Consider the following 17,316-nt stretch of genomic DNA (forward strand, 5'->3'; position numbering starts at 1 on the left):
CCATCATGGCCAATTGTATTAATGTATTGCAATAAGGCACTAATTTTCTTGGAAACTTCATTTTTTATCTGATTGCATCCTGTCCATTTTAAAAAACTTTTGATCATCTAAGTTATTTTAAACAAGGACTTGTTTTTTTATATGTACTGATTATTTTTTCCTGGTTTAATTTTCACAAACAGTTCTAAAAATGACAAATTTAATAAACTATGATTCATAATTTCTTTATATTAATAGCACTTATATTGCAAACTTACAATCACTGGTTACAATCTTTGCTTTACCTCAAGGTCCTGAGCTGGGACAGATCTCGAACAGCAGACAATCCAGTATTCTTCTATGACAAATGCCAGAGGAGGCATTTCAAAGTCACACTTTTTTCAGGAAAAGAATCTGATCCCACCCAACAAAAGCCACAAAAGTCTAAGTTCTTAACCAAATTATGTGATTCTGTCTCCATAGGCATGTGAGCAACATTAAGTCATCCAGATGATCTTAACACTGCTAGCACAATCAGAAACCCTATACAGAGACCCCAGAATTGAGTGTATATTGATAGAAAAAAGGTGTTATATTTTCCTGATCTTTGAAGTAGAGATTGCCTTTTCAGGAAAGTAAACGAGGAAGCACGTAACATGATTTTCTCATCTCTACTCACCCTTAACACTCGCTCTAAGTAATTCTTATTTTTCCAAATTTTTAAATTAAGTATTACAACCATTATTCATGGGAAGTGATCTTGCCCAGTTATTTTTACATTGAAAACAACTCTTAACTGGTTGCTTTCACATCTCTGAGAAATCAGAGTAATAGTATCAACTAGGGTGAACTGGGATGGGGTAAACTGATCTTTCAGGTAACTTTTGGGTATAAAATTCTGTACTATCTCAAACACAGGAGGCAGAAAGTCCAAGCCGTGTCATTTATACCCTACAAAACACTGGCAGTTAAACTGGCAGTTACCAGTTATGCAGGTAACAGAGTAATTATCCTCAAGTGTAGGACTGGAACTCAGATTTTCTTTCCCAGCTTGTAACTTTCCAGTAAGTATTACTATCAAATGTTCAATCCTGCCTTGAAAATCATTAATCATGGTATCTTAATAAAACTTAACTCTTATGTCTGTTCTCAAAACTTATAATATCGGCATTTTTTTCTACCTCTAATTCCAAATGTTGAAACTGGCTACATATCATTCTAGACTTTTCATGCATATCTCCTTTCTTTAATCATCAGATCTTTCACCAAAACTAAAAGCTAGTATCAGAGACTACTTAGACAACTGAAAGAATATCATTAACTCATTCTACATGCACAGATATAGTAGAGCAACAAAACTGGGCTTCAGAGTTTTGTATGAGTGAGCCATACTTCTAACTGCTTGTTCTACATTTTTTGTACTTGGTTGGCATTTTTTTGCCTTTGTGACATAAATTCCTTGAGGGCAAGAAACAGGCTTCCAAACTCTTTAGAAGCTCTTAAGAAACCCTAGTTTAATATGATGCATATTTCTTGAAGTGCTCATGCCCAAGAAACAAAAATAGGAATGAGAGTTAATTCAGTTTCTCAAAGCTCAGGCCCTTACAAAGAACAGCATATATTTTTTAGGAAAAAGAAGTCTACAGCCTAAAAGCTCTGTCTCATATTTGTGGCACCATGAAGAAGCAAAGCTTTTTGGCAAAAAGAAATGAAATCCTCTGGATTCACTACAAAAAGTTGTTATGCCACTGCTAAAAACTCAAGTTTCATGTCTACTAAACTGTAAAATGAACAAAGAAAAAAAGACCATATTCGACTTCTACAATCATCTCTGATATTTATTAATAGTGCTTTTCATTTATCAGGAACATACCTTTTCCCACTCGGAGTTGGCATTTTCTATAGCTAGGGAGAGGAGATCTCGAAAAGCTTTCTGTATGCAGGCCTTTAGTTTTTCAAAATATTGGGCAGACACCCATTTTGAAGAACAAGTTGACACGAGTTCCAAGAGTTGCTTGTTTTCTGAATCACTGACATGTTCCTTTTGGGTGTCCTTCAGGAGAAATTCAAGTACAGTGAGGATGTCTTCCTCATACTGATAGATTTCCAGTTGGATCCTCCTGGCTTCCTGCGCTGCCCATTCCCTACGACTCTGGTCTAGACATGTTTGCAATTCTGTCTCCTTCTGAAGAAGTAGTTCAGTTTTCTGTTTCACAAAGTCTTCTTTGGCTGCCGCAAGCACCTCATTAATTTTATTTCGATGATCATCTAAAAATTGCCGGTAATCTTGTTCATTTTGTTCTTGAATTTTGTGGATTTCTTCTTGCTTTTCTTTGTTCCATTCACTCCGGGCCTTTGCCAGCTCAGCCCTGACAACCACAGGGACTTCCTCATTCTTTAACTCAAGCTCTCTCTGGAGAGAATGAATCTTCTCTTCCAATTCTTTTCCAGGTATTCCACTTTTTTTCATATTTTCAAGCTCGTTTTTCCATTTCTCTTTAGCTTCAGAAATAGCAAATGATATCTAAAAGACATAACAATGCACATTTAAAATTATTTGTGATCTCCTCATTAATTAAAAAATTACAGTAGCTATTTGGGATAAGACATTGTTCCTAAAATATACCTATATACCTTATTTTTTTTTAAAGACTTCATTTATTTATTTGAGAGAGAATGAGCAGGGGGAGGAAGAGAGGGAAAAGCAGAAGCAGACTCCCCACTGATCAGGGAGCCCAATGCGGGGCTCCATCCCAGGACCCAGGATCATGACCCAAGCCCAAGGCAGACGCTTAAATGACTGAGCCACCTAGGTGCCCCCTCTTCATTTTAAATGACCTAATATTTTTGTCTTAAAACACCAGTTTCCTGAAAGAGAACTAGAAATTTAAACTGACCCCAAATATATGTAATTATACAATTACCCAAAATTAACTTCTGAAAAAAATTCCTATTAGTCTTACACAGATGTAGCCTCAAATTTTATCTATGTCCATAGCAAATGAAATATCTTCTTACATAAAGCAAAAGAAGCCTCATAAAGAAATCTATAACATATACCTGCATAACTTGTAGACAAATATAACTGTATTTTAATGGAAGCACAGTGGTTAGCAGAGTTCATTAAATGACAATACCAGACAGAAAAAGTCATTTTACTCATTAATCTAATTTTCTGAAAGAATAAGAAGACTAGCAGATCACAGAGAGTAGTAGTACATAACCAAGAAGTCCTAGGGAACCAAAAAGCCAAAGCTTGGCTCTAACCCCACCTCTGGCTGCCGAGAGCTGCCTAGCACGGTGCTTAACAGGGCAGGCTCTGGGGACACACTACCATAGGAAACTGACCAGCTGTGGGATCAAGGGCACAATCCTTAATTTCTTTGAGCCTTAGGGTCCTCAATTATAAAATGGGGACCAATTATAATGCTTACCTGACAGAATTTTGTTAGGAATAAATGACGAAAGAAAAAAAATCCATTTGAAGCCTTCAGTCTAGAGCCTGGCAGATAAGGACTCAATAAATGTTATGTCGTTCTTACTTTTGGCTGCATGGCCTCAGAAAAGTCACTTAATCTATTTTGTATATAATATGAGATTAATCACCTTAATCTCATAAGGTGCAGATCAGATAATGACCTTAAGTCTCTTTTATATATTCAAAAATGTCAAAAGCATATATGTGTTAAAGCAAGCATTTCCAAAAGCTTGGCCTGGACAGTGATGATTGCTAGTAATCAGTACTATCTAAATGTATGCTCTGGCTGTTGAAATAGGGTTATTTCCTAAGTTTTCAGGTATTATATAATCTTAGCAAACATCTTCAACTAAAAAATTCTTAAATATGTTATAAACCTTTATTCAACAATGTATTCCTGAAGAGTTGCACATAAATCAAAATTTTTGAATTGTATTTTAAATTTTCTAAGGGAACCCACCATCTAAGATGAGCTTTACAAAAGAATGCACAGCAAAATTCTTTTGCTACCAGCAGGATAATTCAGTAGTGATGTGAAACATGTTTAAAGAGTGCTGTTAGGGAAAACAGGCTTGTCACCGTGGATACCTGAAAATCATTACCAGGTGACTTGGTGGAGGTGGAAGATCCTACAGAATTTGGATGACCTGTTGACCTCATCAAAAGTGTGTATCCTCTCACATGAAGTGGTGCAAAGCAAATTTGACAGCATTAAGCAACTCAGGGGTTTCCTGATAGTTGCTATACATTACATCACTTGAGAAGTGATGCACATATTATTTTCCAAAATGGTTGTAATATTGGGAGAACAGTATGTACTTAATACTTCACTTAAAACATTGAGCCTGGGGGATGGGAGCCTGGCAACAGTATTTTTTAAAAGATCCTCTTCACTTTGACATTCAGAGCACTGGGCAGAAATCACATTGTGTCAACACCCGCCGTGGGCCTTCACGATGCTTTGTTTCAAGTCTTTCTAATGTGCAGCTAAAGTTTAGGAACCACTGAACCACCTTGACTCTGGTCAAAGTTGGACTCTGGACAAACTGGCTTTAAATTTTTACAGATCTTGAAGGATCATTCTAACCTTATAAGAACCCTCCAGCCAGTGCTATGAAACTGGCCCTTGCTCACCTTCTTTGGTTTGGAGGAAGGATCCACAAGACGTTAACATTATGTTTTGTGGCTCAATAATTATTTAGAAGAGTGCTACTTACACCCCAGTGGCTCTAAAAACTTGCAGTGTTACATCACCTAGGAGTCTGTTAGACACACAAATTCTCAGGATTCTCTTAGGCCCACCATTTCAGAATCTCAAGGAAAAAAGCCCAGGAATCTGCTCTAACAAACCCTCCAGGGGGATCTCATGCCAGCTAAAGTTTGAGAATTAACACACTGTCCTCTGATTTCTGCATATCTGCATTCACATATATCCAGGTCTTCTGGTTCTTAAGGAAAGATCTCTTGACTACTTTATTTTCTATATTCTACCCAACTTTATAATTCCTGACTTCAGAGCTCTGAAACACATGCACGTCCTCACATTATTTCCCTTTTCTCTTCCTCTTAAATTTCCTTTTGAAATATGTCAGCTTACTAAAAAGTATAGAGAATAATGCAATGAGCACCAGTGTGTACTATCACGTAACTTAAGAAGAAAGTTAGAACAGTCTATTTGTGCTGAATTATTTCCCTAAGTAACCTGTGGAATAAGATTATAAATATGACATATGAATAATTCACAATGTCTGTTGCACATATTATTTTCCAAAATGGTTGTAATATTGGGAGAACAGTATGTACTTAATACTGCAATGTATTTTTTTGTATTATAATTAAGAAGACAGAATTTACACATGTGGCATAAAATAGTACCCTAAATTTGTTATTTGGACTTCTCATGAAGATTGTATGTCCATTTTCTGCTGTACTTATCCACAGATTCTTGTTTTTCTCATAAATTTGTATTGTTTTTATCGTGTATTAGTATTAACATTTCTCATGTTTAAGATTATTTATTTATTTATTTGACAGAGAGAGAGAGAGAAAGAAAGAGAGAGCGCGCGAGCACAAGCGGACAGAGTGGCAGGCCGAGGGAGAGAAAGTAGCAGACTTCCCACTGAGCAAGGAGCCCAATGTGGGGTCCTGATTCCAGGACTCTCAGATCATGACCTGAGCCAAAGGCAGACACTCAAATGACTGAGCCACCCAGGTGCCCCATCGTTTCCCGTGTTTAATTCCTTCATTTTCCTTTTTATTATCCTGTCACTTTTTTTTAATTATAAAAGCAAAAATGTTTTAAATGTTTGTACCTATTTTATCTACTTACTTTATCTTTGCTACTACGTCTGTTGTCCCAAAATTGAGTTATTATGGTAAAGATCTAAAATATCCCTTTTTTCCCCTATGTGCTTATTTAAAAATGTTTTTCTTTTTTCCTTTTTTCTTTTCTTTGGTGGGTAGTAAAGCAAAACCTATTGATAGTAAAGTTTATTGACTGATAGTACAAAGCTCCTGGAGAGAGACCCGAGAGGGTTGCCCTAAAAATGTTTAACTTCTTAATAATTTAGCCTTTATTGTGATGCATGCTTGGGTAACCTTAATTTTTCCAAATTGCTCTCTGGCTATCATAAAAGTATTTATTATGGAATAATTCCTTATCCCCTTGTTTTGAAACAATTAAGCTTTTATTCACAGTTGGTCCTATCTCTGCAGTATGTATAATACAGAATTCTCAAAAAGAATTCTCTTTTTGTGACTCAACACTGAATTGTCATTTTCCAACATATTCTATTATGTGTTAGGGCTGGACTACTATTTCTTTTCCAGAACATTTAAAAAATTTCTAGTCCTTTCCAAGTAAATTTTAGTATTATTGTGTCAAATTTCAAAACCATGTTCAGTTTACTGTCATTTTGATTAGAATTGGTTTACTCTAATAAATTGGGAGAATGCAAAATGATTTTGTTTCTGCTCAAACATGAGGTATCCGGAAAGGAGTGTTGGCTATTTTCCAAGACTATAAGACTACTGAGTGAGCGCAGAGAACAAACCATGTGAAAGGATACTGCACGACTATTAATAAACAGATAAATACCTGCTCCGAATTTCTCCTAATGATAGGGCAAGATCAAATGGGATTCAGTTTCACAGTTAAGGTTACCTTCCTGACTATGAGAGTTTCAGGACCCTAAAATATATTCTTTCTCCCTCAATATCTTGATGATGATAACAGACATCATCAGCCAGGCTCTGAGCTAATGTTCAACATGGATGATTGTACTTAATCCTTCCATAACCATCTGAGTAGATACAAATTCCCAGGACAAAGCTGGGAGGTCAGGAGAGAGGCTGTTGTGAAGCATCTCTCAAGGAGAGCGCTTACCCGTCTGGCCACAGTGATGTCTTGTTGTTCTTCCCACTTCTTCTGTTCTGCTCTGACACGTGCTTTATACTCTGCAAGGTCAGGCATTTCTTCCAGCCATCGATGACGAGCATTTTGCACAGCTGTTTCCACCTGCAATTGGATATTGCAAGAGAAAGAGGTAAAGTGAGGTATTAACCTTCAGAAAGAGCCCATTTGCAAATAGCTACTACAATTTCATGTGTATTTCCCACTGTACCACACTACATTAGTTACAGAGACTTCTAGTACTCCACCTTACCCCCAACAGTAGATTCTCATCCTTCTGTTCAAAACTCCCCACACTGCCCCAAGTGAATGCCACCACAACAAGCAGGAATCTATAAATGTTCGACAGTCAATATTACTATTGGAAAGCTTCATACAAAGTACCAATGCCATTTCCAAAAAACTCCTATTTCTCTTAAGAAAAAGGAGAAGACATGCAGGAATGCTACTTGAGGTCAGCCGCTGTCTAGGAGCACACCAACCATATCCACAGTCCTCCTGCCTTACATATAAACACATTAACACATGCCAGCACACACCGATATTTTTTATAGCTTTGTCCCAGAGCAAGTTTTCCTGTCTATTGTGAGTTTGCAACTAAAGAATGAAGGTGATGCATCGATTTAGGCAAAAATGTAAGACCTGAAGAATTATGAGGGCTACATGGTTGTAAATCTGTCACAGTTTACCACAAGATAATTAAGTACTCTTCCCTTATTTTGAAATACACACAAACACACATATACCTACATCCATACAAACATACAGAAACCAAGTTGACATAAGGGGCTGAACTGTTTTTGCAAAATGCTATATATATTTACAGGTAAATTCCAGGGAGTTAAAATTATGGGGAAAAGATAAAGTTCCTATAGAAATTTATATTCCTTAAAAAGTTATTATGAATACTTCCTTTCTACTACATCATGTTATTTATTTTTCTTCACAAGATCTGTGATTAGATATACACCAGAGCAGTATCCTTAAACATATCTCCTTGTAGAACATTTTCTTAACTCTGTTCAAACCTTAAACATTTCAGGAAATTATTTAACTGACAGAAGATGCCCTTGATACCATTATATATATTTGCCTATGTTTCCATTCCATAAGGATTCCCTATAAAATCACACAGAACCATTTAACAAAGAAGCAGAATGTCAAGTTTTTATCAAAAGTGGAATACTTTTTTAACATATTACTTCAGGTATTATTTTAAGAGTTTTTTAACAGTGATAGCTCTAAAAGAGTAAATATACACTAAAGAATGTTATATTAAGGTCCAGGAACCTCTGAGAGACTAAATATCCTGTCAGGTGCTCTGTGAGGTCAAGACTATTTTCAAAATAATATTCAGACCTTTTCTTTTTTCACTCCCACTCATTCATGTGTGGACAACACAATGCTGCAGAGGCTACATGCTATATAGCATCTCACTGCTCTGACAGCCAATGGCAAGCACACCTCAGTATTCTTTTTTAAAAATTTCTCAAAGTTATTTTCCAATACAGTAAATAGGTATAACACACACAGAGAAAAGCTCTTTAGGGTCTTACATTTTTTGAAAGTGTAAAGGCATCCTGAAACCAAAAAATCACTATAATAATACAGATAAAAAAATATTAATTCTTTATTCCATTTATACAGAGCTATACTTTTCTCAGTATGACACTTTCGGAAACCAAGTAACATGGCCCAGTTAAATGGGAGCTAGTTGTCTGAGTGCTTGGTCCAAGGGGAGCCAATGGCACCGCTTTCTGGCAGGATATGGGATTAACAATGTCCCAGTTGAGGGGCATGCCTGCACATTCAACTCTGCAAGTCTCAATGTAAATACTGTTAAATATCTTACTTGCTTTAAATTTGTTTTTCTAGAACTACTTCAGTGAAGTATTTTCTGTAAAGTTAGATATGAAAGATACATAGTGAAATTGCGCTTCATTCAGCTGTAAAACCACCTTTAACCTTGATCATCCTAATGCTAGATTGAAAAAGAGCAAATATTCTGAAAACTTAAAGAATACACAGAAAAACCAAGGGAGTAAAAGCTTTGTGACAGAAATATAATGAAGAAAATTTTAGTAACAACATAAGATGTTCTCTACCCTAGAATTCATAAAATTTTTTTAAAATATAAAGTTATGAGGGTGCCTGGGTGTCTCAGTCTGTTAAGCAGTTGCTTTCGGCTCAGGTCATGATCCCAGGGTCCTGGAATCGAGCCCTATTTCGGTTTCCTTGTTTGGCAAGGAACCTGCTTCTCCCTCTCCCTCTGCCTGCCTGTAGCTCCCCCGGCTTGTGTTCTCTCTATCTGTGTCAAAAAAAAAATAAAGTCTTAAAAAATATGTACATAAAGTTACAAACAAGTTCAATGATAACATTTTACAGGTTTTCATTAATAGGCAGTTCCGATAATTTTACAATAATAAAGCATTAATATTACCTGTTTGGCAATATTTTCACAGTATTTGAGTTCTAATTCAACCTCAAGTTTTTTCAAGCCCCCACTGATAGCTGTCTCCTTCTCTTGTTCTAAATCTTGCCGGATCTTCCGCGTTTGTTCTTCTAGCATGATTGCCATCTCTTTCTTGGCAATAACATCCATGGCGGTAACTTGATCAGTTTGGCTGCAACAATCTGAGGTCTTCTTTTTCAGGGCCTTTATGGTTTGATCCAGCTTAGACTGCCACTCCTTTTCAAGCTGTTGAATAAGTTCTTGTTTGATCTGTTTTCAGAAGAAAAATCATACAAAAAAAATACTCAAATAAGCAAAAACTAGAATTAATAGCTAGCCAAAAGAGCAACCACAGCTGTGTTTGAAAACCATCTAGACATTGTTGTAGTAATTACATGAGATTTAGAAACTTGGTTGATGAAAATATATTCTCAAGTAAATCCTGAAAGTTACTGTGTATATACATGACATAAATCACATGGAGGATTTAAGTGTACTGCATAAGGTTAGGCTATCTCGCTCTCAAGATGCAACCTTCTGGAAGCTTTGACACCGCCACTATAAAGATGACTTGATTCCTTTTTTTTTTTTTAGAAGAAAACTTCTATTAATATGTGGTTTTTTCCCCATCAACACCAGGCTTTCCACAAAGCAAGGACTGAGTTAAATCTAATTAATCAACCTAAAACTGAACAATCTAAAAACAGTTCTATTTATTAAACAGATTAGAATCTTGTTTGTTATGATACTAAGCTCTAGTGTTAGAGTTAACTGTAAATTCAAGAAGGGGGGAGGCAGAGTAGAAGAACGTGTTGTTGTTATTTTTACTTTATTTTTTTCAGTGTTCCAAGATTGTTTATGCACCACACTCAGTGCTCCATGCAGTACGTGCCCTCCTGAATACACACCACCAGGCCATCCCACCCTCCCACACCCCCCGCAAAACCCTCAGTTTGTTTCTCAGAGTCCACAGTCTCTCATGGTTTGTTTCCCCTCTGATTCCCCCAACTCACTTCTCCTCTCCATCTCCCACTGTCCTCCGTGTTATTCCTTGTGCTCCACAAGTAAGTCAGAAGAATGTTTTAATGATAACTTTCTACTTTCAACAAAATGCTAGGATGCATCCAAACACAGTCAGTCTTAGGCAAAAATGTGATACAACAGAACTTGCTTTTTCTTTTTCCTGTTTTCTACCTTCTGGGTATCCAGAGTTCTCGAACCACTTCCCTGGCTACCACATTCCCAGATCGTATTGGTTCATTTGAAATGGCAACCTGTGTAAGGGTTTATGCTTTCCTGACAGTCTCCCCAAAACATTAGCTATCTCATCCTTCTTGTAAAAACTGGTGAGCAAATTCAACGAAAAACAATTTGCGACAATGTAAAAATAGGGAATTTGTATTGTGCTACCCAGATTTTATATATATAAATACATACAACATATATATTCTAGAATATATATTTTTATATTAAAACATGACAAGAAAAAGAATTTCAGGTGCCAGCATTAGACTAATGAATTGCTCTTGGGGATGTGGAAAGCAGGAAAGGCCGAAAGAAAGAACAGTGGTCTACTAATCCACTTTTAGGTGGTACCAATTCCAATTAATAGTGATCTTGTGCTTAAAAGAACCTAGTTTCAATAAGCGTGAAAATTTATTTCATTTCTGACTAAGTTTTCTAGATCATAAACTGATTCTAAATTTTGTAGAAAACTACTAGCAATCTCATTTGCTACTTAGGTAACAAAGGTAATGTTTTGTGCTTCTGAGCCTGTCTAGTCATTACTTCTATCTTCTAATCTACAATACAGGGTATTTATTTCTTATTATAGACTGTTCTGGAGTTATCTGACCCATTCCCCAATATGAAATTAGATGTGGATTTCATTTTGAGGAATCAAAAAAGTGCTCCTCCAAAATCCATTATATCCTGAATTGGGTTGAAGAGTTGCGGGGCAGGGGGAGTTTTAAAAAAATAAAAGCTTACTAGTGTAAGCTGCCAATGGCCCAATTCTGAGACATGAAATAAATGATTACGTATGTACTTGGCAATTAAAAATTGTGTTCAGGAAGAACTGTTCTCTACAGTTAATACTACCCTTTTTAAACATGGTGACTAGAAAGAAATTTTAACCCACACCTCTTTCTGCTCCTCATCCCAGTGTGATTTGGCTAACATCACTTCATTTTCAACCTGTTGCTTAATATCAGTTTCTTGTTCTTTCAGCCACTTGTTCTTTTCCATCATTAGGGTATCTTGGTACTTTTCTTCAAGATCCACCTGCAGTTTGCTTACATATTCTTCTCTTTCCTCCAATAGCTGTCTCTTTAAACAAAATTCAAGTAAATATCTCTGTACGAACTAATACTCTTCAAGTCAAATATATAAAATAATGGTTACATGCATGTAATAGCAACAGAGACAAATGATCTTCCTACATACTAACTCTATCTGCTTAGTGAACTGTCTTGTGAAGACCTTAGACCTCAAATATTGGATTAAAAAATTTATATATGGCTATATAAAAAGAAAAAGCATCTAACTATTCAATAAATAAATTCCCAGAACACCAACTTTTTAAAAAAGTGAAACTGACATTTACATTTACACCTTACCCATCACGGGACCCATTAGATATTATAGCCCAGAAATAAAATGTATACTTCTCAAAGACTTATAATCCAATGCAAGTCAAAAATTATTGCTCTATCTTAAAAGTTACTCATCCTGTAATAAATTCAGATTGGTATTATTTTTTTTCACTACCAAAGACAAAATTTTTTATCAAAACCAGCTAAAGCATTATCAAATAGCTTGATATTTGATATCAAGGACCAGATAAAGTCTAATAATTTAAGTATTACTATAACATTCTCTACTTACTCTAGGAATCCAGTTGATCAAAAACTCTAATAAAGGTCTACTACTCAGGGGTCGAAATAACCTGTAAAAGTTTTGTTTTGGAAATTTTCAGAAATGGTTCTCTGGACATTCCACTGAGATCCCACTGAAGCCCACAGAATGTCATGCCTGAGAAGTGTACATGTGCCATTCCTACTGCCAAGCAGCAAGAGAGCTCAGGCTCGGTGTCTCTTTAACATTAGTTCTGATTTAGGACTAGCTGGTTGTCTGAGTTTTTTTCTGGTTCACACCTGACCTGACTTATTTTGGTCTGAATTGCCGTCTGATGCCTTTCCACCAACGGCAGGTGCCAAAAAGATACCACCTAGTTTTGCTCAGTGTTGCATGGTTGCATGGTTTCGGAAATTCTCTGGTAACTAAAGGATCCATTTACTCACACTCAAGTCATGGAAACTACAGTTGTACTAATACTATAGGACAGTCTCCATCACATGGCTGAGAAAGTTGTCTAGGCTCATATCACATATCACTGTTATTTTTTGTTGACTTTAGAAAGAATCCTCAAATTATCTTCTGTGTACATCTATCCTTCAGGAGTTGTTTCCATATGAACCTACATTTCCTTTAGACTCAACAGAAAACTGCTACCAATTTTCTGTGTATTTGTATGTTTGTGTATAGATCAGCTTTGCTACATAGTAAGCCAGCCAAAATTTAATAAAACTAAACTAAAATAGCAAACATCTATTATTTCTCATGATTCTCTGGGTCAGCTGGGTGGTGGTTCTGACCTAAGTCAATGCTGCTGATCTCTGCAAGCAGTTGAGGTTATATGGTCTAAGATGGCCTCACTCACATGTCTGGGTATTAGCTTAATGTCTGGATAGAAGGATGACTTGGTCACATGGGTCATCACCCAGCAAGTTATCCCAGATCATTCACATGGTGGTGGTCACAGTGTTCCTCAGAGCATCAAGCTTGTAAGCTCCAATGCACAAGTGCTTTTTAAGGCTCTTTTTGCGTATACTAATGTCCCATTGCCCAAAGTAAGTCACGCAGCCAAGATCAGATTCAAGGGATGACAAACAGACCACTTCTTACTGAGAATAGCCACAAAGTCACACTATAATACTATAGCATGCATTCACTGCCGGAAGAATATGTGGCCATTTTTGCAATCTACCACAATGAGGAAAATCTTGCTTTCCTCTCCTTATAGAAGTAAAGTAATAGACCTATTGAGCACCGGGGACCTGCCATTTGAACATCCTACACGGGAATACCTAATTTTTAAAGTTTTATCATTAAAGGAAAGTAAATTTCTGGATAGCTTTAAAACATTTAAACTTTGCATGCCCAAGACAGCAAAAGAATTCTAACTTCCAAGGAATGACTTAGCATGTATTACAATTTGTATAAATGAGTCTTAAGGTATATGGAAATGACATTATGAATGGGAATACTGCCCACCTTTGCCTTGTCTGCAAATTCATGACCTCCAATGATTACTACAGTCTGAAGGGCTCTGTGTCTACATTTTTCCCATTCTCTGAACAAGCCAGGCTAACATGTGAGGGAAGTTCTCTGTGTTTTAATAAAAGTTTTAAAACTTGGAATTGAGTTCTACTTAACCCACAGTCTGACTCAATAAGTGTTTCAGAAAAGAACATATATGGAACAGGAAAATAAACCCTAGGATTCTTGGGGTTACCTATCTTATAAATTCTGTATCCAGACTAAGTTACTGACCTGCAAGCCAACTGCAGGGAAAATGGCTATGTCCTGCCGAGAAGGACTACCCTGAAGTTCCCTAGCTTGCTTGAGTTTAGTAAGAGTCTTCCACGGTGTGCGTATGAGACATTTCCTAGGAAAACAGATTGGTATATCTTTGCCTACCTCTGGAGGATATGAAAAGATTAATAAATTTCTCTCAAACTTAAAATTCTGTTCTGTCTGGCTTACAAAGATCACTAAATTTTATAACGGGTTTGTGTAAGTCTAAATAAAAAACTAAGGTATTCCCAGAGAAGGAATGAATTCTACTTCTCATGTGTTTAAGTACTTGGGCCCTCTCAGTGGGGTGGGTATAACTCCAAAGGGCTAGCACAAGGCAGTCTTGTAGGGTGGTAAATCTTCTGTACCCTCATCATTCCATACCTGTGTTAAATCCTGTGTTAAAAGTGTATAGAACTCTAAACCAGATTAAAAGTCAATTTCACTGTATGACAATTTGAAATTTTTAAAGAAAAAAATTTAACCTCTAAGTTTTTTTGGAAGGGCCAGATCGCAGTTTTAACTTTCCTTCCTGCTGTGGTGCGCAAGCATTCATGAGCCAGTGTCATATCTGCTGTTAACTGCAAGTGGCTCATTATATGAGATCCAGTTTTATAGCTAAACTGATTCTTTTAAAAGTATCAAAAAATATATTCCTGAAAGGAATGACCTCTTTGAGAGAAGTGCTCTGTTCTTTGTCAATTTATATATTTAAAAAGAAATAATCCTAGTAGAGATCTCCCCCCATTTTAATTTTTTTAAACATTACTGAAAAGTTCTTAATTTCTAAGTAATTTAATATCCCTTTTAAATTTTATACTGCCAGCACTCACTCAAATAGCTCCCTTTAGAAGTTCTTTTTCCATTAGATGATATGTGTACATGGCATGTTTTTTTTTTATCATACTAATCTACTCAAAAATAATCAAAATATTAAATGAGCTGAATTCCTCACCTGCTCTTTACTAATTCTTTTTAAGTCTGTAGTAGCAATAGCCTGCTTTAATGTAACTTTATTCAGAAAACCTCTGTATAGAACATTTACTCAAGCCTTTAAAAATATTTTCTAATCTTGACGCAGGTGGCTTTCAAATTGTGGTCTGTAGGCTGGTCCAAAGTGGAAGGGAGAGTCAGACGTGTGTCTGGATGAGACTCCCGCCAGGACAGAGAAGAAAAGAGAGGTGACTGTTTACATGTGATTTTACTCCTGGACACTCACCAATAGCAACTTCAAAGATTCAGGCAGGAGGAGGGAGTACAGTAGCCCCTCCGGCTTCCCTAAAAATGAGAAATTCCCTGAAAGATTGGGTCACACTAACAGTGTGACCTTGCTCTCCATAGCTCCATAAGTTCCAAGTTCAAATTCCTGCCCTTCTTCCCAGAAGAAGAAAATGATACTTAGGTACTGAGAGAGAAGTGGGTCAGAGGAAAATGTGTCTGAGGGAATATTTTGTGCAGTGCTCACAGGACGAGGCAGGTTTGCCTGCAGCCAACAAATGACTACAAAACAAGGATCCCTGGGTTTCAGAGTCAAAGTGACTTGGGTCCATTCTTATTTATTTATTTATTTGTTTGTTTGTTTTTAGAACCCTATTTTGCCTCTTAGAATAAACATGTAAGGAAGAATCCTTTTCTTCTATATGTACGACATTTTCTACTTAGGCTTTACTAACCATCTCAATACTTACTATACGTTGTGTGCTATACTGATGTGATACATCCAAAAGCAAAGGGACTTCGTATGCCTTCCCCAGTTCACAAGACAACAAGAGCATTGGTTTCCACGACAACAGTGAGGCCAGAGGGATGAGATGGAACAAAGAGAGCATGAACTTGTCCCATACCTTCTCCTGAGCCTGTTGCTCCTTTTCAATGGTCTTCCTGAGAGTCGATTCCAGGTCATCCTTCTCTCTGCACACCTCCAGGTAACATTCTTGCACAGCAGCCATCTCCTTATTCATCTTGTCTAAGTCAGACCTTGGATACACAAAACCGGCAACTAAATGACCGCAAAATAATACAAGGGCTGCAAAACAATTTTCCCCTCAAGTATGGAACAGAATACTGTCTCTACAGCGTAAAGGGTAGCTACACGCTCCTGTTCTTACCTAAGTTGCAATCGAGCCCCCTCATAAACTTCAAAGAGCTGCTGCTTCTCCAGAGCATGCTTTGCTAGGAGGCTTTCCCGAATTTGGGCTTTCATGGCTTCATGGTGCTGCTGGTAAGTCCTCTCACACCTAGAAACAGAAAACAGACAGTAGAATCTGTGGCAGTACCCAGTGTTACTAGAAACACCAAGATGAACTGGTGTCTTTTCCTTCCTTCCCTATCCACTCCCTCCCTCTGATGCAACTTATAATCAAGGTCAGGTTGGTTTTCCCCAACCAAAAGTGGTAATAATTAATTCCCAATTGATGAGCTTAAAGAATCTTCAAAATCGTCTTTCTTCTGTTTCTAGAGAAAAATTAGAAACTTGGACATGAAAATGCCCCAATCCTTCACACAGATAATGGTCTTTGGTTGAGGATTATTGACAAAAAATTAATTGAAATAGGGTATAGTTCCAAAATTCCAAGGTATCTAGATTAAATGTAAATACTAGAAGTACCCAACTCACAAGTAAGTTATACTCCAAAAATCTGTTTCCAAGTTTATGATTTGGTATTTGGAAGACATATTCCCTCCCACAGATTTCTTCCTAATAAAGAATAGTTTCCCAGACAGTCTACAAAAACCATAAAGCTATACTATTTCAATGAACTAGTTTTGATGATGCCATAGAACCCAACCCACGGAAAAGGTGTTCTGAATTCTAATTTGAGAAGCCAGGGACTCCCTCTTCTTCTAAGATCTCAGCAGGGAGGGTTCACTCCATAACTTCTCTTGAATCTTTCTTTCTTTTTTTTTTTTTTTTCTAAGCAGGGACAGGAGGGCAGAGAGTGGAGGCAGGCATTAGATCTCTATGTAGACTTTACCTATCCACAGCCTCCTGTTTATCACGGTCAAAATCTTGTACCATTTGTCTCATCTGACTACATAAGTCTTGATTTGTATTTCTCAGTTTTTCTTCAGTTTCTTTAAGTTCCTAGATACAAAAGAATAAAGTAGTTAGAGGATATAAACATCATTTTCACTGATTAGTCCAATCTTATCTTTTAATATCCTCTGTGCTTTATCTCTACCCTGTAACATTGATGAATCATTTTCATAATCCTACAAAGTCTCTTTATAACCCCTGTAAGAGTATAGATTCATTTATTTGACAAGTAGCTTTCTGATAGGGTTAAGATTTAAAATTTTGAATTCCTTTTGCACTGTATGACATGAAAACATTTAACCAGAGAAGTATTAGCTGAC

General features: G+C 36.7%; 1 protein-coding gene across 5 annotated transcripts in view; it reads right to left on the reverse strand.

Moving 5' to 3' along the window:
* Window positions 1-17,316, reverse strand: part of CEP152 (centrosomal protein 152) — a 91,819-nt gene that overhangs the window by 20,159 nt on the left and 54,344 nt on the right. For all 5 annotated transcript variants that reach the window (XM_032343652.1, XM_032343649.1, XM_032343653.1 and 2 more), the window contains exons 15-20: window positions 16,935-17,044; window positions 16,068-16,196; window positions 15,804-15,936; window positions 9,310-9,591; window positions 6,843-6,974; window positions 1,853-2,503 (exon numbers count right to left, since the gene is read on the reverse strand). In XM_032343652.1, coding sequence (XP_032199543.1) covers window positions 1,853-2,503; window positions 6,843-6,974; window positions 9,310-9,591; window positions 15,804-15,936; window positions 16,068-16,196; window positions 16,935-17,044 — 1,437 coding nt within the window. The remainder of the gene's footprint in view (window positions 1-1,852; window positions 2,504-6,842; window positions 6,975-9,309; window positions 9,592-15,803; window positions 15,937-16,067; window positions 16,197-16,934; window positions 17,045-17,316) is intronic.

Source organism: Mustela erminea, chromosome 5, assembly GCF_009829155.1.
Source record: "Mustela erminea isolate mMusErm1 chromosome 5, mMusErm1.Pri, whole genome shotgun sequence".
Lineage (NCBI taxonomy): Eukaryota > Metazoa > Chordata > Mammalia > Carnivora > Mustelidae > Mustela > Mustela erminea.